We start from the raw sequence: 22,816 nt of genomic DNA on the forward strand, positions 1-22,816 counted from the left end.
CGCCTGGCTAATTTATTGTATTTTTAGTAGAGACAGGGTTTCACCGTGTTAGCCAGGACGGTCTTGATCTCCTGACCTCGTGATCTGCCCACCTCGGCCTCCCACAGTGCTGGGATTACAGGCGTGAGCCACCGTGCCTGGCCCCCAGTCTCGAGGTTTTAAAGAGTTTGGAGGGTAGTGGGCTAAGGTATTGATTGGTCAGAGAATGAAGGATGAAATCATAGGACAGAGAGATAAATCACATTCTCTTGCTAATGTGGTTCCTTGATGGGGTCTTAAGACTAGCTTTTATCAGCTCAAAAGTCTTAGGCTCCTAACATTAAAAATACTATCTATAGGAACGTGGTATATATAAGCAGGTACAGGAAAGTGGGTCAAAGGGTAGTCTAATTATGCTTATCTGTACTTTTGTCTAAAGCCTGACTTCTTCCTAACCTTGTGATGAAGGCTTTAACAGTTTATCCACTTTTTTTTTTTTAGTAATAAACTGTACTGTAATCGATTAATAATTAGATTAATTAGATATAATAATTAATTAAAACCTAGTACCCTTAAATCTACAAGCATAACTGTTCCATGGCTAGAGTTATTCATGCCTCAGTTCTTTGGGTTTCGACCAATAACTCAAACTGATTGTAGTTATATATTTCGGTGGGATTGGGGGTATCACAGCTACTTATGACATTTGATAACTTATGTCTTTTGTAGATTGGTCACCTGAAAGCAGTTCAACCTCTGATGAATTAGAGTAATATGTGATTTTTTATTGTTTTATTCCAACATGACAGTGATCCCTTAGATGTACTTTTCAGATGAGGTTCTGGCATCTAACCAGAAATGACCTTAAATGTTGAGAAGCCATGTAGTTATGGGACTATAGAATACAACTTGTCTAAATACTTCATATATAAAGTATGGAAAAATTAGCATATAGTAGTAGGAAACATGGGATAGGTGGTGCGGGACATAATTACTTGTCGCATCTCCGTGGTTTCCTATAGTGGTAACTGTCAGTCTGTGACTAAAATGTGATAATTGCAGTTGTCTGAAAGAATCAGATCTAAAACACCCTTTTATGTTATGACCACTTATGTACTTACCAATCTGATATAATTACTTGACACCCTTGTAAGGATTAATGACTTACGTGTTTATGGTATTTTTATTCTAGTTTTGAGTCTGGAAGCTAACCAGAATGTGTTTGAATTCATACAGAAATAATGTTGATATTTGGAACCCATGTCGAACTTCTATGAAGAAAGGGCAACGATGATTGCAGCCAGGGATTTGCAGGAATTTGTTCCTTTTGGTCGAGACCACTGCAAGCACCACCCTAATGCTTTGAACCTTCAACTTCGCCAGCTGCAGCCAGCCTCTGAATTATGGTCTTCTGATGGTGCTGCTGGCTTGGTGGGATCCCTTCAGGAGGTTACAATCCACGAGAAACAGAAGGTTCCATTGAGTTTCCCATTGCGTTTTTGAAATGTAGAGTGATATAATCTACTTGTAATTTAAGGCTACTGAGAGGCAACTGAGGGATCAGTGTGATGCCACTTCTAGGGTAGAGTTAAGGTGTGGTAATTTCAATACATGTTGAAAATAATGACTTTATTATATTGTCATAGCAACTTATGTAGATACTCTCTATAACTTGTGATTTTATAATGTGAGTCATGTTCAGTAGTATGATTGTCCATTTTAAACCTTCTTCTTTTCTCTTCGTATGTGGGGACCAGATTTCATGTTATTTAATGATTAAATGGTAGAGATTAGAAATAAGTCCCTGCTGCAGAAGATTTACATGTTTCTAAAGGAGAGAAGAAATGCTACAAAAGTAGGTAGCGTAATCATTTTTTTTTTTTTTTTTTTCTTTTCTGAGACGGAGTTTCACTCTTGTTGCCCAGGCTGGAGTGCAATGGCACAATCTCAGCTCACCGCAACCTCTGCCTCCTGGGTTCAAGCGATTCTCCTGCCTCAGCCTCCCGAGTAGCTGAGATTACAGGCATGCGCCACCATGCCCAGCTGCTTTTGTATTTTTTTAGTAGAAGTGGGATTTCTCCATGTTGGTCAGGCTGGTCTCAAACTCCAGACCTCAGGTGATCCGCCCCCCTCGGCCTCCCAAAGTGCTGGGATTACAGGCGTGAGCCACTGCGCCCGGCCGAGGAATGAGTAGTAAGTAGGGGAATGAGATGTAAGTGTGTGTCAGAAAATGTATACCTCCTGCCTTATTCCATTTTCATATCCCTTTGGGATACTAAAATCTCAGGAAGGGAAAGCCTGTGTAGTTAAAAATGGAAACAACTTCTTATCCATTCATTTTGGTGGGTGGGACAAAGGAAAAGAAGGTGAATATATATGTGGCTGCGAAGCAGGAAGTCTGCCTTGTTCATAGATTTGCCGAGTGATTCCCATGTGCACCTCACTGTCCTTTATCTGCCCTACCTCATGTACTTAATATGTCCTTTTAGTCTCCCAAACGTGTGATTTGACTTTTGGAACGGTAGAGAAGGTGTACTTTTTGTTCATTTTTGTTTTTGGCAGAGTAATGCAGAGGAATAATATAAAACATTCAATATAGAGAATTATTGAGTAAATTCTTCATGAAATTCTGTAATGTAATGCCTATATCCACATCCTCTGTTAAACGGTATACGAAACTTTCTAGTTGTGCTTACTCCATGAGCAAATAAATTTTGTTCCAGATTTTTGAAAAACAGAGTGCTTGAATATGTTTTACATGTGTTAATTTTTAAGGAAAGCTGGCAGTTAAGGAAAGGAGTGAGTGAAATTGGAGAAGACGTGGACTATGATGAGGAACTCTATGTTGCCGGAAATATGGTGATATGGAGCAAAGGAAGTAAAAGCCAGGCATTGGCAGTTTATAAAGCGTTTACAGTTGACAGTCCTGTTCAGCAGGTGAGTTGATTTGAATTTTAGCATTTGATTCACTATTTAATGCAATTTAAAAAAAATTCTTGTTTTAAAATTTAACAGAAATGATAAAACCAGCATAATGATCTCAACAGCTGGATGTACATTGTAACATGACATAATGTAATGTGAAGATAATGGCAGGAAAATAAAAATTTAATTTTATATATCATTACTTTTTTTACACTTTCCTTTGTCACTTAAATGATAATCTTTAAACACCCTGTCCTTAAGTAATTCAATTTGTTATTGCCAGCAAAAACTTATAAAACATTAAGGGTATAGAAATATTTTAACACGTGATTACTATAATTGATTGCAAAGATTTGAATAAATAAAAATTATGGGGTTCATAATGATAGAGAGAAAGGAAAAAATCTGCTTTGCAACCATTGCAGTTGACTATTATAACCATTCTGAAAGTTGATAATGAAAGGGAGAGAATTAAGCGTTTGCCATATTTTTTCAGGAAGACATGCAGTTCATCTCCATTTGAGGAAGGAAAACACTTACAGAAGAATGCTAGCTAATAAATGTAAAAGGAATTGTAGAATTAGAAAATCACCATTTTGTAACCTCCAGTGCAATAATTGATTCAAACAAGGATTGTAAATGGATACTAACACTGTTGGTCGAAAGAATATTACCATGGCACCAACATACCACCCTGTGGATTACTTGGTAAATGTGAAGGAACAAATGTACCTCTACTTTGGAGTTATTTGTCAGTCTCCACCTCAATCAAGTGATTGAGTTTAGCATAATTAATAGTGACGTGAAGGGATATTATGTGCTTCTAGCTGTAATGCGGAATGAAGTACATGATGTCATCTACTAAGTTTTCTTCCCCAAAATATGAATATTTAGACCTAACTTCCTGTTTAAGGAAATATAGGCACTAGAGGATTATATTTTAAAATATCATGAGATGAGGAAATAGATGAGATAGGAATGGCTAAAGCTTGATTATTATTTATTTATTTATATTTTGAAATGGAGTCTTGCTCTGTTGCCAGGCTGGAGTGCAGTGGCGCTATCTCGGCTCACTGCAAGCTCCGCCTCCCGGGTTCACGCCGTTCTCCTGCCTCACCCTCCCGAGTAGCTGGGACTACAGGTGCCTGCCACCACGCCCGGCTAATTTTGTTTTTGTATTTTTAGTAGAGCTGGGGTTTCACTGTGTTAGCCATGATGGTCTCGATCTCCTGACCTCGTGATGTACCCACCTTGGCCTGCCAAAGTGCTGGGATTACAGGCGTGAGCCACCATGCCCTGCCAAGCTTGATAATTATTAAAACTGGCTGATGGGGATTCATTATCCTATTCTATTTACTTTGTATTTATTTGAAATTTTCCACTATAAAAAGTTTATAGTCTACATTTCGGTTTCTTTTAAAAAGTCATGGAGAAGGAGAAAAAGGTGGGGACTGTTCTACATTGAAAGAGACTAAAGAGACATCACCAAATGCCGTATTTTTTTTTTTTTTTGTTTTTTTTTTTTTTTTTTTTTTTTTTTTTGAGACAGAGTCTTGCTCTGTCGCCCAGGCTGGGGTGCAGTGGCCGGATCTCAGCTCACTGCAAGCTCCGCCTCCCGGGTTTAGACCATTCTCCTGCCTCAGCCTCCCGAGTAGCTGGGACTACAGGCGCCCGCCACCTCGCCTGGCTAGTTTTTTGTATTTTTTAGTAGAGACGGGGTTTCACCATGTTAGCCAGGATGGTCTCGATCTCCTGACCTCGTGATCCGCCCGTCTCGGCCTCCCAAAGTGCTGGGATTACAGGCTTGAGCCACCGCGCCCGGCCAATGCCGTATTTTTTGAACCTTGTTAAATGAACTTTGATTGAGTCCTGGTTTTAGAAAACTAGCTAAAAAGATATTTTTGGGGAAAATTTGGGAAGGTTGAAAATTACTGGCCAGTAGCTGATGTTAGAGAAGTGTTATTTTTTTCTTAGGGATGATGGTTTTATGGTTTTATAGGAGAACATCTTTATTTTTAGAAAAGGCATGGTGAAGTATTTAGAAGTGAAATGTCATGATGTGTGTGCGATTTGTTTTTAGACAGTCAGCATTCCCGTTCCAAAAATCCCATATATACACAAATGCACACACATAAACAAATATGGCAAAATTTTCATGACTGTTGGATTTAGGTGAAATATGTTTGCTGCATTATTTCAACTTTTCTTACTGAAATTTTTATAACAAAAAGTTGGAGGAAAAACTAATGCATTTATAGTAGTTGAATTAGGATTGACAAGAGGTTTTGGAGGCTTTGACTAATGTTAAGTTTCATTTTTGTAAATGCTGAAATCTTTGTATCTGGACACTGCTTCCTTCCACTCCTCCCACCTGCCATTAACTCTTTCCTGATGAGCACTGTATTCTAACTATTTATTGGAAAGGATAAACTGAATCATTATTCCAACATTTGAGGGCGTATGTAAAAGCATTTGTGTCCTGGAGTGTTGAAGCCAGTGATCTTTTTGATGGTAATTTTTTTCCCATATAATTCATATAGTTAGTATAGATGTGAAAAGTGCATTTGATGATATCCAAGTAGTTCTTTTTTTTTTTTTTTGAGACGGAGTCTTGCTCTGTGCCCCAGGCTGGAGTGCAGTGGCGCGATCTCGGCTCACTGCAAGCTCCGCCCCCCCGGGTTCACGCCATTCTCCTGCCTCAGCCTCCCAAGTAGCTGGGACTACAGGCGCCCACCACCTCGCCCGGCTAATTTTCTTGTATTTTTAGTAGAGACGGGGTTTCACCGTGTTAGCCAGGATGGTCTCGATCTCCTGACCTCGTGATCCGCCCGTCTCGGCCTCCCAAAGTGCTGGGATTACAGGCTTGAGCCACCGCGCCCGGCCCCAAGTAGTTCTTTGCTTCTATATTTTCATCTTAATTTCTCCAAGAACAGTTGCCTATTTACTTGATTCTATGGAAGTACAGTTAGATGTATCATCTCCTTTATCTTAAGATCACTTGTAAGTGTAATTGTGAGATTTGGAATTTCAGTCTTGTTATTTAATTTTCTTGCTAATATGGAGAAAGGTAATTTTCTATGTTGTTTGTGAAATAATACCAGGTATATGTGACTCAGATTTTATCTATTCATTGTTTTACTTATCCTGCAAGTATTTTTTTTTTGGTGGTTCTTTTTATTTTTTCATTTATTCTTTTTACTTTTCAATAGAGATGGGGGTCTCACTATGTTGTCCAGGCTGGTCTTGAACCCCTGGGCTCTAGCGATCCTCCTGCCTTGGCGTCCTAAAGTGCTGGAATTACAGGCGTGAGCCACTGTGCCTGGCCTTCTGCAAGTATTTAGTCTCACTCTGTTTCAGATTATGCTAGGGCTACAAAGGTGAATGTAGTTTCTGCCATTGAAGGACTCATCGCCTAGAAAGGAGAACAGACAGATCAACTGAAATGCTGTATTCTGAATACTCTATAATAACTGCATGTCCACAGAGTGATGAGCGCCCAAAGGACTGCACGCCAAAGGGAGGGTTTTTCAAAGAAGATGCTATTTGTATTATAAAATGGTGGCAGAAGGGCATTCTAGGCAGAGGAAATCGCAGCAAAAAGAATTATGGAAAAAGATGACTTTTTAAACTTCAGAATGACTGTACACAAAGTGTGGGTGTGGAGAGATGCAAGTGGATGCTGGCAGGATACAGACCAAAGGGCCTTGTATATAAACCAAGGAATTTGGATTTTAAACTGCATGCTGAAGGGAGCCTGCTAAGGATTTTAAAATGGAAGTGATCAATTTTGTGTTTTGAGAAGAGATTGCTTTGTTAGCAATATATATATAGGATTGACTGGAGAGTAGGGAGACTGTTGTCAGGGGCATTATTTTGTGATTGTTCAGGTAAAAGATTGGTGCCTTGGCAAAGAAGAGGTGATAAAGCAGAGGGAGATGTGGGAGGGGTTAGTGACCTCTTAGATATCAGGGATAAAAGAGATGTTAAAATATGTGCTTTTAGAGGCTGAGAGGATGGGATTTCATGAAAGGAAGTTGAGACTGTAATAGGTGCAGTGTAGATTTTGGACATTTCAGGTTGGAGCACAGCTCTTATGCATGGTTTTCTTCATGAATTTTCATTTTTTTTTTTTTTTTTTTTTTGAGACGGAGTCTTGCTCTGTCACCCAGGCTGGAGTGCAGTGGCCGGATCTCAGCTCACTGCAAGCTCCACCTCTCGGGTTCACGCCATTCTCCTGCCTCAGCCTCCCGAGTAGCTGGGACTACAGGCACCCGCCACTTCGCCCGGCTAGTTTTTTGTATTTTTTAGTAGAGATGGGGTTTCACCGTGTTAGCCAGGATGGTCTCGATCTCCTGACCTCATGATCCGCCCGTCTCGGCCTCCCAAAGTGCTGGGATTACAGGCTTGAGCCACCGCGCCCGGCCGAATTTTCATTTCTTAACCATTAAAATCTCCCACAACTCAACAATAAAACAAACTACCCAATTAAAAAATTGGGCAGAAGGACTTAAATGGACATTTTTCTAAAGAAGGTGCACACATGGTCAATAAGCACATGAAAAGATGCTCAACTTCACTAATCATTAGGCAAATGCAAATTACAGCCACAGTGAGATACCACTTTACTAGGTTGGCTATTATTAAATAAACATAACAAATATTGGTGAGGGTGTCCAGAAGTTGGAACTTCTTTGCATTGCTGATGGGAATGTAACAAAGCTGCTGTGGAAAAATTTGGCGATTTCTCAAAAAGTTATACATATAGCCAGACGTGGTGCATGCCTGTACTCCCAGCTGTTCAGGAGACTGAGGCAGGAGGGTCACGTGAACCCAGGAGTTCTAGGCTGCTGTGAGCTAGAATCATGCCTTGCACTGCAGTTTGGGTGACAGAGTGAGACCCCGTCTCTTAAAAAAAACTTATACATAGAATTACCATTATGATCCAGCAGTTCCACTTCTAGATATATGCACAATTGAATTGAGAACAGGGACTCACAGATACTTGTACACCAGTGTTTACAGCAGCATTATTTATGATAGCCAAAAGGTAGAAATAACCCATGTCCATTGACAGATGAATGGATACATAAATGTGGTATATGCTAACAGTGGAATATTGTTTAGCTTTAAAAAGGGATAAAATTCTGATACATGCCATAACATGGATGAACCTTGAAAACATTATGTTAAGTGAAATAAAACAGATACAAAAGGACAAATGTTGTACAGTTTCTCTTACTTGAGATACCTAGCACAGGTCCTTTCATAGGGAAGGTAGAATAGACGTTACCAGAGCTCAGGGCATTGGGAAATGGGGAGTTATTGTTCAGTGGGCCTGGAGTTTCTGTTTGAGATGAGGAAAAAGTTCTGGAAATGTGCAATATTTTACAGGCTCACAAATTGTACTAAACTCGTCAGTTTAATGTTGTTAATGCCACTGAATTGTCTACTTAAAAATTGTTAAAATGCTAATTTTCATATTGTGTATATTTGACCACAGTTAAAAAAAAAAAACAAAATGCTATTAAATAATTTAATAAGTGATTGTCAAGTTTGTCAGTTAAAGTTTAATAGCTTTTCCTAGTTTATATTTTGTAAGATGGGCTTTTAAGAAAGGGAGGAGTTAATTTTTCTAAATAGTTTTTCAAAAGTCGGTCTAGAGAGAGTCTAAGAATAACAGCAATTGTTTAATCTAGAGATTATAAAGTTTGAATAATCTTTAGTTTTGTATAGGACGTAGGGTTTAGTATGGTTTGAGCCACTATTTGAATTTTTGCTGCAAGGTTTCTCTCTGGCAGGTTTTTTGAATTTTTGCTGCAAGGTTTCTCTCTGGCGGGTTTTTTGAATTTTTGCTGCAAGGTTTCTCTCTGGCGGGTTTTTTGAATTTTTGCTGCAAGGTTTCTCTCTGGCAGGTTTTTTGATTCTTCTCTTTTTGTAAAATTTATTTTTTTAATTTGAAATTTTAATTCATATGGATCTTTTCATAAAATTTAATTGTAAACATATTTTGTCTTTCCTTATTATATTTATCATTTATTACTGTAATTTATTTTTTCTTCTTCTTTTTGTTCCCATGATTGTACATGTTGAGCTGAGGAGGCAAAGTTACTGCGTAGATGCTATTATTATTATTCAGATGCCATTAGTTAATAGATGATTATTTAGATATAATTTTCTTAGGTAAGCATTTTGTTTTGATTTTAGGCATTGTGGTGTGACTTCATTATATCACAGGATAAGTCTGAAAAGGCCTACAGTAAGTTTCTTTTTGAAATTTTATTTTTCTTATGATGATTCCAAATGTTTATCTCATTGTATTTTTCATTCAAATGAAGTAGCCACTAGTAATAGTGGTTTACCATAAGCATCTTTATATTGTGCATTAAATAATTTGTGCTGTAAGGATTGAACTCCTTTGGGGGAAAAAACATAAGTCTTGTTGTACCCTTTCTTTTCAGGTAGCAATGAAGTAGAAAAATGCATATGTATATTGCAAAGCTCATGTATTAACATGCATAGCATAGAAGGAAAGGATTATATAGCTTCCTTACCATTTCAGGTAAACAAGTGTTTCAAATTTTGGGGGGGTTTTGTTGGAGAACATTTTTGAATTAATTGGTTTTAGAGGCATGTCTTATGTTTCATGTTTCATAGTAGTCAAAAATGTTATTTTTACTCAAAATAACTAAATTTTGGCAGCTTTAGTGGCTTACCATTTTTTTGTACTTCACAAAAAAATAAGTTATTTAATGAACTGAATTAGGAAGCCTTCTGTGGTATGTGTTTGTCGGTTTAAATGATATGTAAGAACTTTTGGTTATATTAAATAAGGCATATGAATAATATTAGTCTTTTTTTGTTACTTGTCGTCTTTTTAATGCCTAGTGCTATTGTTAACACATTGTCATTTTGTTACTGATACTGGCCAGTGGCAGGAATTTCACATTGAGCAACTTCTCTTTATTAGATTTGATTTTATCTTAGGGTTGCTTATTTGAATTACTTTTTAAGAAAATGCTGTATTTAATGATTATGTTACTTTGTAAAGCTATTAGTAAATTGGAAAATAAAACATTCTGTAATGTTTCTTTGAAATATTTTATAAAGGGGTAGGTTCTCTTACTTCTGTCTTTTCCCACCCTTTTACCTGAAAGGTTGCCAATGTTTGGCCCACTAAATATGGATTGTTGTTTGAGCGAAGCACTTCTTCACATGAAGTACCTCCAGGTTCACCCAGGTATTCATTTTATTCACTTCAGAATATTACTGCTTGGGATTTGTGTGTGTGTGTTGGTTCTGAGGTTTATCTAAAAGTTTGAGATGACGATAATTTTCATGCTAACAGTGTAGATATATGCCATTTTCTCTCATCTCAGTACAAGTTGAGTATCCCTGATCCAAAAATCTGAAATTCTCCAAAACCTGCAACTTGTTGAGCTCCAGCATGACACTCAAAGGAAATGCTTATTGGAGCATTTCAGGTTTTGGATTCTCAAATTAGGGTTGCTCTCATCAAAAAGATAATACGTCATGATCAAGTGGGTTTCGTCTCAGGGATGTGGGGATACACAAGTCAATAAATGTGACACTTCACATAAACAGAATTAAAAACCATGTGATCATCTCAGTAGATGCAGAAAAAAGCATTGGATAAAGTTTAGCATCCCTTGATGATAAAAACAAACTAGGCATAGAAGGGACTTACTACAAATTAATAAAAGTCATGTACAACAAACCCACAGCCAACATCATACTGAATGGGGAAAAGTTGAAGGCATTCCCCCTGAGAACTGGAAGAAGAGAAAGACGCCTGCTTTCACCACTTCTGTTCAGCATGGTACTGGAAGCTCTGCCCAGAGCAGTCAGGCAAGAGAAAGAAAGAAAGGACATCTAGATTTGAAAAGAGAAAGTCATACTATCACTATTTGCTGGTGATATGATTATATACCTAGAAAACCCTGTAGACTCCTCCAAAAGACTCCTAGATTTGATAAATAAATTCAGTAAAGTCTCAGATTACAAAATCAATGTACACAAATCAGTAGCACTGCTATACACCAACAGTGACAAAGCTGAAAATCAAATCAAGAACTCAAGTCTCCCTTTTTTTTTTTTTTTTGAGACGGAGTTTTGCTGTTGTTGCCAAGTCTGGAGTACAATGGCGTGATCTCGGCTCACCACAACCTCCGCCTCCCAGGTTCAAGCGATTCTGCTGCTTCAGCCTCCTGAGTAACTGGGATTACAGGCATGAACCACCACGCCTGGCTAATTTTTTGTATTTTTAGTAGAGACGGGGTTTCTCCATGTTAGTCATGCTGGTCTTGAACTCCCAACCTCAGGTGATCCGCCCGCCTTGGCCTCCCAAAGTGCTGGGATTATAGGCATGAGCCACTGCGCCTGGCCAAAAATTCAGTCCCTTTTACAAGAACTGCAAAATACCAAAAACAAAAAACCTGTAAATATACTTAACCAAGGAGGTGAATGATCTCTATAAGGAGAACTACAACACACTGCTGAAAGAAGTCATAGATGACACAAACAAACGGTAACACATCCCATGATCATGGATTTGAAGAATAATATTGTGAAAATGACCATATTGCCAAAAGCAATCTATAGATTTCACCGTAATTCTCGTCAAAATAAGATCATTTTTCATAGAATTAGAAAAAACAATTCTAAAATTCATATGGAACCAAAAGAGCCCAAAATAGCCAAAACAATCCTAAGCAAAAAGAACAAATATGTAGCCATCACATATACTACAAGTCTATAATTTCCAAAACAGCATGGTACTGGTATAAAAGTAGGCACATAGACCAGTGGAACAGAATGGAGAACCCAGAAATAAAGCCAAATACTTGCAATCAACTGATCTTTGACAAACAAGCATACAAAAACATAAATTGGGGGAAGGACATCATCCTGTTTAGTAAATGATGCTAGGAAAACTGACACCTTTTTTAGAAGAATGAAACTGGATTTTTTATCTCTCACCTTATACAAAAGTCAGGTCAAGAGGGATCAAAGACTTTAACAAGCCCTGAAACCATAAAAATTCTAGAAGATAACCTTGGAAAAACTCTTCTGGACATTGGCCTAGGCAAGGAATTTATGACTAAAACACCAGAAGCAAATGCAACGAAAGCAATAAATAAATGGGACCTGATTAAAATAAAAAGCTTCTGCATAGCAAAAGAAATGTCAGAATAGACAGATAACTCACACAGTGGGAGAAAATATTTGCAAACTCTGCATCCAACAAAGCACTAGTATCCAGAATATATAATGAACTCAGATCAGCAAGAAAAAAACTCAAAAAGTGGGTAAAGGATGTGAGTAGACAGTTCTCAAAAGAAGATATACAAATGATCAGCAAACATGAAACTGCTCAGCATCAGTAATCATTAGAGAAATGCAAATTAAAACCACAGTGAGATATCACCTTACTCTTTCAGGAATGGCCATTATTAAAGAGTCAGGAAAACAATAGATGTTGGCATGGATGTGGTGGAAGGGGAGTGCTTATACACGGCTGGTGGGAATGTAATCAATATGACATCTGTGGAAAACAGTATGGAGATTCCTTAATGAACTAAAAGTAGATCTACCATTCAATCTAGCAGTCCCGTTACTGGGTATCTACCCAAAGGGAAAAAAAAGTCATTATATGAAAAAGACACATGCACACGTATGTTTATTGCAACACAATTCACAATTGCAAAGATAGGGAATCAGCCTAAGTGCCCATCGACCAATGAGTGAATAAAGAAAATGTGTATAGTCGGGTGCGGTGGCTCAAGACTGTAATCCCAGCACTTTGGGAGGCCGAGACGGGCGGATCACGAGGTCAGGAAATCGAGACCATCCTGGCTAATACGGTGAAACCCCGTCTCTACTAAAAAATACAAAAAAACTAGCCGGGCGAGGTAGCGGGCGTCTGTAGTCCCAGCTACTCGGGAGGCTGAGGCAGGAGAATGGCGTGAACCCGGGAGGCGGAACTTGCAGTGAGCCGAGATCCGGCCACTGCACTCCAGCCTGGGTGACAAAGCAAGACTCTGTCTAAAAAAAAAAAAAAAAAAAAAAGAAAATGTATATATACACCATGGAATACTAATCAGCCATAATGAGGAAATGAACTAATGTCTTTTGCAGCAAGTTAGATGGAATTGGAGGCCATGATTCTAAGTGAAGTAACCCAGGAATGGAAAACCAGATAACTGCATGTTCTCACTTAGAAGTGAGAGCTAAGCAAGGAGTATGCAAAGGCTGTATGCAGAGTGTTATAATGGACTTTGGAGACTCAGAAGGAGGAGGGTGGGAAGAAGATGTGGGATAAAAAAACTACATATTGCGTACAACATACACTAGTCAGGTGACGGGTGCACTAAATATCGGAATCCACCACTATATAATTCTGTGTCACCAAAAGCCACTTGTACCCCCAAAAGAATTAGGGTTGCTCAACTGTTAATGTAAGGCAAATAATCCAAAACACTTCTGGTCCCAAGTATTTCAGATAAGGGATACTCAACCTGTATGTACACTCATGAGCTCTACGCAATTGGCACTTAATTAGCCTTTTTTCTTTTTTCTTTTTTTTTTTTTTTTTGGGACAGAGTCTCGCTCTGCCGCCCAGGCTGGAGTGCAGCGGCGTGATCTTGGCTGACTGCAAGCTCCGCCTCCTGGGTTCATGCCATTCTCCTGCCTCAGCCTCCTGAGTAGCTGGGACTACAGGCACCCGCCACCTCGCCCGGCTAGTTTTTTTGTATTTTTTAGTAGAGATGGGGTTTCACCGTGTTAGCCAGGATGGTCTCGATCTCCTGATCTCGTGATCCGCCCGTCTCGGCCTCCCAAAGTGCTGGGATTACAGGCTTGAGCCACCGCGCCCGGCCAATTAGCCTTTTTTCCAATCCAAGTGGTAAAATTGAACATGCAAATAAATGGCTTAAAAAAAAGATTTGGCCAGGTGCGATGGCACACACCTGTAATCCCACCACTTTGGGAGGCTGAGGCGGGTGGATCACCTGAGTTCAGGAGTTCGAGACCAGCCTGCCCAACATGGTGAAACCCTGTCTCTACTAAAAATACAAAAAAATTAGCCAAGCGTGGTGGCGGGCACCTGTAATCCCAGTTACTTGGGAGGCTGAGACAGGAGAATTGCTTGAACCTGGGAGACGGAGGTTGCAGTGAGCCAAGATTGCACCACTGCACTCTAGCTGGGTGATGAGCGAAACTCCCTCTCAAAAAAAAAAATAAGTAAATAACAAGATTCAATTCTTAGCTCTGCCATTTTCTCATTGTGCTGGTTTGAGCAGATCATTAGTGCTTTCTTCGCTATAGTTTCCTTATGTATTACAGGAATAGTATCATTTACCTCTTAGGACTATCATTTACCTCTTAGGACTTATGCAAAGTTAAACTAGCTAAATGTGTATAAGCTTTGACACAGGGCCTAGTAGGTATTAAGTATGCAATAAATGGTAGATGTTTATTAGTAGTGTGTTTATCTTGTCCTATGAATTGTGAGCACACCGAAGGGCAGCAACATACAGCACCTGTCATGTTGTGGTGCAAGAGGTAGACACTTGCTAAGTCTTAAATAAATTGCTTATAGATTTTAATCTCTTTCTGCTTTGAAAGAAAGCCTCTCTTCACTCTAAAAAATATCATTCCTTAAAAAGTGTAGGCTTTTGGCCAGGTGCGGTGGCTCACACCCGTAATCCTAGCACTTTGGGAGGCCGAGGCAGGTGGGTCACCTGAGGTCAGGAGTTCAAGACCAGCCTGGCCAACATGGTGAAACCCCGTCTCTACTAAAAATCCAAAAAGCTAGCTGGGCGTGGTGGTGTGTGCCTGTAATCCCAGCTACTTGGGAGGCTGAGACAAGAGAATCGCTTGAACCTGGGAGGTGGAGGTTGCAGTGAGCCGATATCATGCCCCAGCACTCTAGCCTGGGCAACAGAGTGAGACTCTGTCTCAAAAAAAAAGAAAAAAAAAAGCAGACTTTTAATTTACTTGAAGTAGTTTTTTTCTTCCTTTTTTAAAAAATGCACTCCTTTATCAGCAGGTGTGGGAGAATAAATTTCTTTGTTAGCTGCCAAAGAAACACTGCCAGTAAGAGAGGAATAAAAAAAGACTGCTTTATGTACATGACTCCATTTGTTCTGTAGTGTGATGACTGCTGTTTGCAGAAATTCCCTGGGCTATATTGATTTCCCTCTGTTCGTGCATTGATAGAATTATTCCAAGGGGAGAGATTTCTAGGAGTGAAATAGAAGAGAATGTGAAAAATAGTATGTACAAAGTTTAGAAGATTGCCTTTTGAGATAGTAGGTTTCTAGTTGCTTGTGTAATCTGGAGAAGACACTTCTTTGCAAGAGACGTGCAAAATTTGTGCACAGACATATTCATATTGTATTGGTAATTAATTGATTATTTGTTTATTGCTAGAGAACCTTTACCCACTATGTTCAGCATGCTGCACCCACTAGATGAAATAACTCCACTTGTTTGTAAATCTGGAAGTAAGTGTATTTTTATATTCTTTTAGATAAGCTCTTTTTTTTGACTTTAGTGAGGGAGATTATAAAGGCGCTTATATGAAAACTGACTTATAAAAATAATACAATGTAAACATTTTACAAAAGTAACTTCTATTTTGAATTTCTTGAGTATCATGGTATTAACTGCTCAACAGTAATTTTGAGTAAAAATAAGGCATGTAAATCAATGAGGAATACTGATATATTTATTAACCTACCTGTAGATCACTTTGTTCTTTAATAATTAATAAGTAAATAAATGATACTTGGGTGAAGTAAAGTTTTTTGTTGTTGTTGTTTTGGGTTTTTTTTTTTTTTTTTTTTTTGAGAGGGGTCTTGCTCTGTGGCCCAGGCTGGAGTGCAATGGTGCGATCTTGGCTCACTTGCAACCTCTGCCTCCCAGGTTCAAGAGATCCTCCCATGTCAGCTTCCCAGGTAGCTGGGACTACAGGTGCGCTTCATCTCACCTAATTTTTTTGTATTGTTTGGTAGAGATGAGGTTTCCCCATGTTGCTCAGGCGGGTCTCAACCACCTAGGCTCAAACGATCCACCCGTCTCAGCGTCCCAAAGTGTTGGGATTACAGGTGTGAGCCACTGCGCCTGGCTCAAGTTTTTTTCTGAGGGGAAAATAAAAATAGAGCCTTTCATGTATGCTGTGTAATTTTTTTTTTTTTTTTTTTTTTTTTTGAGACGGAGTCTCGCTCTGTTGCCAGCCTGGAGTGCAGTGGTGCGATCTTGGCTCATTGCAACCTCTGCCTCCCGGGTTCAAGGGATTCTTGTGCTTCATCCAAGTAGCTGTCTGTAGTCATGTGCCACCATGCTGGCTAATTTTTGTATTTTTAGTAGAGACATGATTTTGTCATGTTGGCCAGTCTGATCTTGAACTCCTGACCTCGAGTGAACCACCTGCCTCAGCCTCCTACAAATATTTCTACATGCTTATCTCTAAATTTTTAAGTTTGGCCAAACGTAGGACAATGAGGACTTGAAGGCTGAAAAAAAATTATATTCTTTGACATTTTTATTTTAGGACTTTATTCTAAGTACATACTCTGAAATTTCACTGGGGCTTTTTATCTTTTTTTTTTTTTTTCCCTCCCCCGAGACGGAATCTTGCTCTGTCACCCAGGCTGGAGTGCAGTGGCGCGATCTCAGCTCATTGTAACCCCTGCCTCCCAGGTTCAAGTGATTATCCTGCCTTAGCCTCCCGAGTAGCTGGGATTATAGGCACATGCCACCACGCCTGGCTAATGTTTTATATTTTTGGTAGAGACGGGGTTTCATCAGCCAGACTGGTCTCGAACTCCTGACTTCAGGTGATCCACCTGCCTCGGCCTCCCAAAGTGCTGGGATTACAGGCGTGAGCCACTGTGACCAACCAGCTGCTTTTTATCTTCTATACTATATCTGGGCAAACTGCAGGCCATGGGCTAAATCTGGCCTGCAGCATGTTTTTGTAAAGCTTGTGAACTAAGAATGGTTTTTTTTGAGATGGAGTTTTGCTCTTGTCGCCCAGGCCAGAATACAATGGCACGATCTTGGCTCACTGCAACCTCCGCCTCCCGGGTTCAAGTGATTCTTTTGCCTCAGCCTCCCAAATAGCTGGGATTACAGGCATGTGCCACCACACTCAGCTAATTTTGTATTTTTAGTAGAGATGTAGTTTCACCATGTTGATCAGGCTGGTCTTGAACTCCTGACCTCAGGTGATCCACCCGCCTCGGCCTCCCAAAGTGCTGGGATTACATCGTGAGCCACCGCACCCAACATAAGAATGCTTTTTACCTTTTAAAGGGTTGTAGAAAATAACAAAGATGTGATAGAGTCAATACGTGGACAGCAAACTAAACTATTTAGTCTTTGATCTTTTACAGAAAAAGTTCAAATTTTACATTATTACTAATTGCAGACAACCTGAATAAACATACTAGGGCCTGGGATTAAATGGCATGCAGCCTTTTCTTTTCTTTTCTTTTTTTTTTGGTACAATTTCCGTTTTACTTTTTTCTCTGGAGAATAGTCTGTCTTCAGTCTTTTTTTTTCCTTTTTTTTTTTTGAGATGGAGTCTTGCTCTGTCACCCAGGCTGGAGTGCAATGGCACGATCTCAGCTCACTGCAGCCTCCGCCTCCCAGGTTCAAGCGATTCTCCTGTCTCAGCCTCCCTAGTAGCTGGGATTAGGCACATGCCATCATGCCTGGCTGATTTTTTGTGTTTTAGTAGAGACGGGGTTTCACCATGTTGCCCAGGCTGGTCTCGAACTCCCGAGCTCAGGCAATCCACCCACCTCGGCCCCCGAAAGTGCTAGGATTACAGGCATGAGCCGCTGCACCTGGCCTTGTCTTCAGTCTTTAAGGACTCAGCTCCTTACATGGGCTTTGGTGAGGGTTGTAGGGCAGCACCGGAAGATCTATATCAGGGTGGGCGTGTTTGGTCCTTGTGGGCTTTATGAGATGGATTCTTGACTACTTTTCTGTGAATTGCACATCTCACACAGTAATTTAGCTTCACATACAGCTTGGGAAGCACATAGGCATTGAAGACACTTGCTTCAGAAATGTCCCTGACTACTGCATCCTCTACTATGTTTCGAATGATGAATTTCTTTCTTTTTTTTTTTTTTGAGACAGAGTGTCGCTCTGTTGCCCAGGCTGGAGTGCAGTGGCGCAATCTCGGCTCACTGCAAGCTCCACCTACCGGGTTCATGCCATTCTCCTGCCTCAGCCTCCTGCGTAGCTGGAAGTACAGGCGCCTGCCACCACGCCCTGCTAATTTATTTTTAGTGGGGATGATATTTCACTGTGTTAGCCAGGATGGTCTTGATCTCCTGACCTCGTGATCCGCCTACCTCGGCCTCCCAAAGTGCTGGGATTGCAGGAGTGAGCCACCGTGCCCAGCCTCGAATGATGAATTTCTTAATGGCCTTGTCCTTGGGCATGTGTCGGGTACAGTTTGTGCAACGAATAGACTGCACGTGGCTGTGCCCCTTTTTGGCACAATTATTGTTCATTCTTTTCTTTGTCATCTTGGAGGCATGGACTGGAGAGAGGAGTGCAGCCATTATTGATCATATTTTTGAATAACATTTAGTTAACGAGAAGTTGCTTATTTGTAATGTCAAGTAGGATACCAAACTTTAACACAGTGTGATTATAATTTTGTAAAAATGTATAAAGTGTGTATATATGTATGAAGAAAACCAAAAATTCTCTGATGTATTAATAGTAAATATTTTGATATGGTGGCATGATTTTTATTTATAAAGTATTTCTTATGATTATAAAATCGCATTTTTAAATTTTTCAATATTTTAATTGAGTGGGAAACATTTCCTGTTAAATAAGGATATGGAGACCAGTCCATGGTACTTTAGATTAAAAGCTGAACTCACTGGGAAAAACCTTGTTTTGCATGTGTAACTAGTAAAGCAGCAACAACAGTGTACTGTTCAGCACTGTCTGAATAGTAATTATAGAGTACAGCTTTCATACAGAAGAACAGAACCAATAAGGAAGTCAAACTTGACAGAATAGTTTAATGCAATTTATAAATAAGTAAGTTGTTGAAGAAGTCATCGACCTTTTACCTGTGGCTGATTCGTTTAATGGTGAGAGTCAGCACAAGTCTTAACATTTAACAGCATGTATGTGAAGCTGAAACTTGTAATGCTGTCATCTTTAATGTATTTTAAGGAAGTTGATGCCTAAAGTAAATTTATTAAAAATTCAGAGTTAATTATTTAAGATATTAATAGATTTTGTGCTCTTTGGCTTGGTTGTTCTTTAACAATTTTAAGAGCTCTGTTCATCAGTATCAGTCTTGTAAAGCCTATTGTTCTATACCTGATTTTTCTATTTTATTTTTAAGGTATTTTTGGTTCATCACGGGTGCAATATGTTGTAGATCATGCAATGAAAATTGTTTTCCTCAATACTGACCCCTCTATTGTAATGACTTACGATGCCGTTCAAAATGTGCATTCTGTGTGGACTCTCCGGAGAGTCAAATCAGAGGTAAGGAGAAAGGCAAGTCACTTCTCCTTAATAGGAAGGGGTAGGCCGGGTGTATTGGCTCACACCTGTAGTGCCAGCACTTTGGGAGGCCAAGGTGAGCTGATCACTTGAGGTCAGGAGTTCAAGACCAGCCTGGCCAACATGGTGAAACCCCATCTCTACCAAAAATATAAAAAATTAGCCAGGTGTGGTGGCTCCTGTAATCCCATCTACTCGGGAGGCTGAGGCAGGAGAATCACTTGAACCTGGGAGGTGGAGGTTGCAGTGAGCCAAGATCGTGCCACTGCACTCCAGCCTGGGTGACAGAACGAGACTCCATCTCAAAAAAAAAAAAAAAAAATATATATATATATATATATATGTGAAAGAATAGTTAATACTTCATACCCTCACTTTTTTTTTTTTGAAAAATCACTTGTGAATAGTTGTTTTATTATCATCATCATCATCATCATCATCATCACATCATCATCTTTAGAGATGGGGCCTCACTCTGTCACCCAGGCTGAAGTATAATGGCACAATTATAGTTCACTGCAGCCTTGAACTCCTGGGCTCAAGTGATCCTCCTGCCTCAGCTTTCTGAGTAGCTAGGACTACAAGTGTGTACCACCACTCCCAGCTAATTTTTAATTTTTTGTAGAAATGGCATCTTGCTATGTTGCCCAGGCTGGTCTTGAACTCCTTGGCTCAAGCTATCCTCTTGCCTCACCCTCCCAAAGTGCTGGGATTATAGATGTAAGCCACTGCACCTGGCCTCATTTGAGAAACTGAGCTTCTTAGGAAAGAAGAAATACTGTATCTTTAGTAACTGACTTCAGCTTGCATTCTTACAAGGAAATTGCTATTTTATTCTAATTATTGTCTTTTTTTTCCTTTTTCTCTTTATTTTGACTTAAGGAAGAGAATGTTGTTTTAAAGTTCTCTGAACAGGGGGGAACCCCACAGAATGTGGCCACTAGCAGCTCCCTCACAGCACATCTCAGAAGCCTCTCCAAAGGAGATTCCCCTGTGACTTCACCTTTCCAGAATTACTCCTCCATTCACAGTCAAAGTCGCTCAACCTCATCACCCAGTCTACATTCTCGCTCACCTTCTATTTCCAACATGGCAGCTCTAAGGTAGAAGGGTTTCCTGGTTTTTCTTTTTAAGCTTTCTCTTTTGTTTTGAAGGATTTAGAATTTCTGTTGACAGCTTTTTTTAGGGGAAATATATTTAGGGGAGATATTTTTTAGGGGAAATAGCCATTATCCCAATTGAACCACTTTTTTTTTTTTTTTTCTTTTGAGGTGGAGTCTCGCTCTGTCACCCAGGCTGGAGTGCAGTGGCGCGATCTCGGCTCACTGCAAGCCCCGCCTCCCGGCTTCACACCGTCCTCCTGCCTCAGCCTCCAGCTGGGACTACAGGCGCCGGCCACCATGCCTGGCCTATTTGTTTTTTGTATTTTTAGTGGAGATGGGGTTTCAGTGTGTTAGCCAGGATGGTCTCGATCTCCTGAGTTTGTGATCCGCCCGCCTCGGCTTCCCAAAGTGCTGAGATTACAGGCGTGAGCCACCGCGCCCAGCCCTGAACCACTTTTACTATGATAGCTAAGTTTACCATGCCACATTCTTTCGAATGTGTCTTTCCTGAGTCGTATTTGAAGCTGCCACATTCTTTCCTGAGTCATATTTTGAAGCTGCCTATGCTCGTCCTAAGATTAGTTGCCTCGTTTCTACCACTATGTGGGCAACAGTTTGATGAATATTAATTCCCAAAATATTGTGGCACTATTTTACTTTTGCCTTAATTTATGTTCGTTTTTCTTTTTTCTTTTTCTTTGTTATTTGGTACCTAAATGTATCTGTCCTCTATATAGATATATATTTAAATCACCAGTTATCTATGTCTGGTGCTACAGGGACATTGGTTTGCTGATATATGTATGTCTGACTATACAGGGACATAGTTTAGAGCTTTTTGAATAATCAGTTCATTTTCTGAAAAAGAAGATGATCTAAGTTTTAGTTTTAAAAGATGAGTTCTAATAAGAATTCTAAATCTTTGGAATATAGTAAAGCACATTGACATAAACCATTTAAATAGCTACTCCTTTTTGAAAAATTTTAATTTCTGACCTGGATTATGCCATGAATGCTCTTCTGTCTGTGGAATTTTGGGAAGTGTCATTGGAGTGTGTGTCATAGAAGCCTGCCCTGCTAACTGTGATGTACTCTGTCCTCTGTTTATTTTGCAGTCGTGCTCATTCTCCTGCCTTAGGAGTGCACTCTTTTTCAGGGGTGCAAAGGTTCAACATTTCAAGCCATAATCAGTCTCCAAAGAGACACAGTATTTCTCATTCTCCAAACAGTAATTCTAATGGCTCCTTTCTTGCACCAGAAACTGAGCCAATTGTTCCTGAACTGTGTATTGACCATTTGTGGACAGAAACGATGACTAATATAAGGTTCGTTGTATATATTATTGTATTCAGAGAAAAATGTTGCTAAAAGTCTTGGGAAATATATGGCATTTTGTTTACAGTTTCCTTTTAATATGATCAGTTGTTTTTTTTTTTTATTTTTTTTTTGGGACGGAGTCTTGCTCTGTCGCCCAGGCTGGAGTCCAGTGGGGCGATCTAGGCTCACTGCAAGCTCTGCCTCTCAGGTTCACGCCATTCTCCTGCTTAAGCCTCCGGAGTAGCTGGGACTACAGGTGCCGCCACCATACCCGGCTAATTTTTTTTTTTTTTTGTATTTTTCGTAGAGACAGAGTTTCACCGTGTTAGCCAGGATGGTCTTGATCTCCTGACCTGGTGATCCGCCCGCCTCGGCCTTCCAGAGTGCTGGAATTACAGGCGTGAGCCACCGCGCCTGGCCATGATCAGTTATTAATATATGTAAAAATATATAGAGATATGTATTAAGGTCACCTCAGTTTCAACAGAGGATATTAATGATATTAAAGTGATCATAGGCTGGACGCAGTGGCTCATGCCTGTGATCCTAGCACTTTGGGAGGCTGAAGCAGGTGGATCACTTGAGCCTAGGAGTTCGAGGCCAGCCTGGCCAACATTGTGAAACCGTGTCTCTACTAAAAATACAAAAATTAGCTGGATGTAGTGGTGCACACTCGTAATCCCAGCTACTCAGGTGGCTGAGACAGAATTGCTTGAACCAAGGAGGTGGAGGTTGCAGTGAGCTGAGATCGTGCCACTACACTCCAGCCTGGGTGACAGAGTGAGACTCTATCTCAAAAAAAAAATAGTCATCATAAAAATATTATTTTGTCATCTGATATTTCTTCCTTTATAGTAATAATCTCTCAGATTTCAGGTGTTTTTTGTTCTAGGGAGAAACAATTTTTTTTTTTTTTTTTT

The 22,816-nt window shown here is 39.8% G+C and overlaps 2 protein-coding genes across 2 annotated transcripts in view; one reads left to right on the top strand and one right to left on the bottom strand.

Moving 5' to 3' along the window:
• Window positions 1-22,816, top strand: part of ANAPC1 (anaphase promoting complex subunit 1) — a 121,808-nt gene that overhangs the window by 3,303 nt on the left and 95,689 nt on the right. Inside the window, exons 2-10 of the mRNA XM_025354990.1 lie at window positions 1,216-1,452; window positions 2,755-2,916; window positions 9,109-9,160; window positions 9,363-9,463; window positions 10,059-10,141; window positions 15,355-15,428; window positions 19,313-19,458; window positions 20,359-20,579; window positions 21,695-21,904. Of these exons, the coding sequence (XP_025210775.1) occupies window positions 1,240-1,452; window positions 2,755-2,916; window positions 9,109-9,160; window positions 9,363-9,463; window positions 10,059-10,141; window positions 15,355-15,428; window positions 19,313-19,458; window positions 20,359-20,579; window positions 21,695-21,904 (1,262 nt within the window). The 5' untranslated portion in view covers window positions 1,216-1,239. The remainder of the gene's footprint in view (window positions 1-1,215; window positions 1,453-2,754; window positions 2,917-9,108; window positions 9,161-9,362; window positions 9,464-10,058; window positions 10,142-15,354; window positions 15,429-19,312; window positions 19,459-20,358; window positions 20,580-21,694; window positions 21,905-22,816) is intronic.
• Window positions 17,861-18,470, bottom strand: LOC112604981 (40S ribosomal protein S26-like). The gene is made up of 2 exons (XM_025354534.1): window positions 18,364-18,470; window positions 17,861-18,053 (listed from the first exon to the last, which is right to left on the bottom strand). The coding sequence occupies exons 1-2, from the start codon at window positions 18,468-18,470 to the stop codon at window positions 17,861-17,863; spliced, it is 300 nt and encodes a 99-aa protein (XP_025210319.1).

Source organism: Theropithecus gelada, chromosome 13 (genome assembly GCF_003255815.1).
Source record: "Theropithecus gelada isolate Dixy chromosome 13, Tgel_1.0, whole genome shotgun sequence".
In the NCBI taxonomy this organism is placed as follows: Eukaryota; Metazoa; Chordata; class Mammalia; order Primates; family Cercopithecidae; genus Theropithecus; species Theropithecus gelada.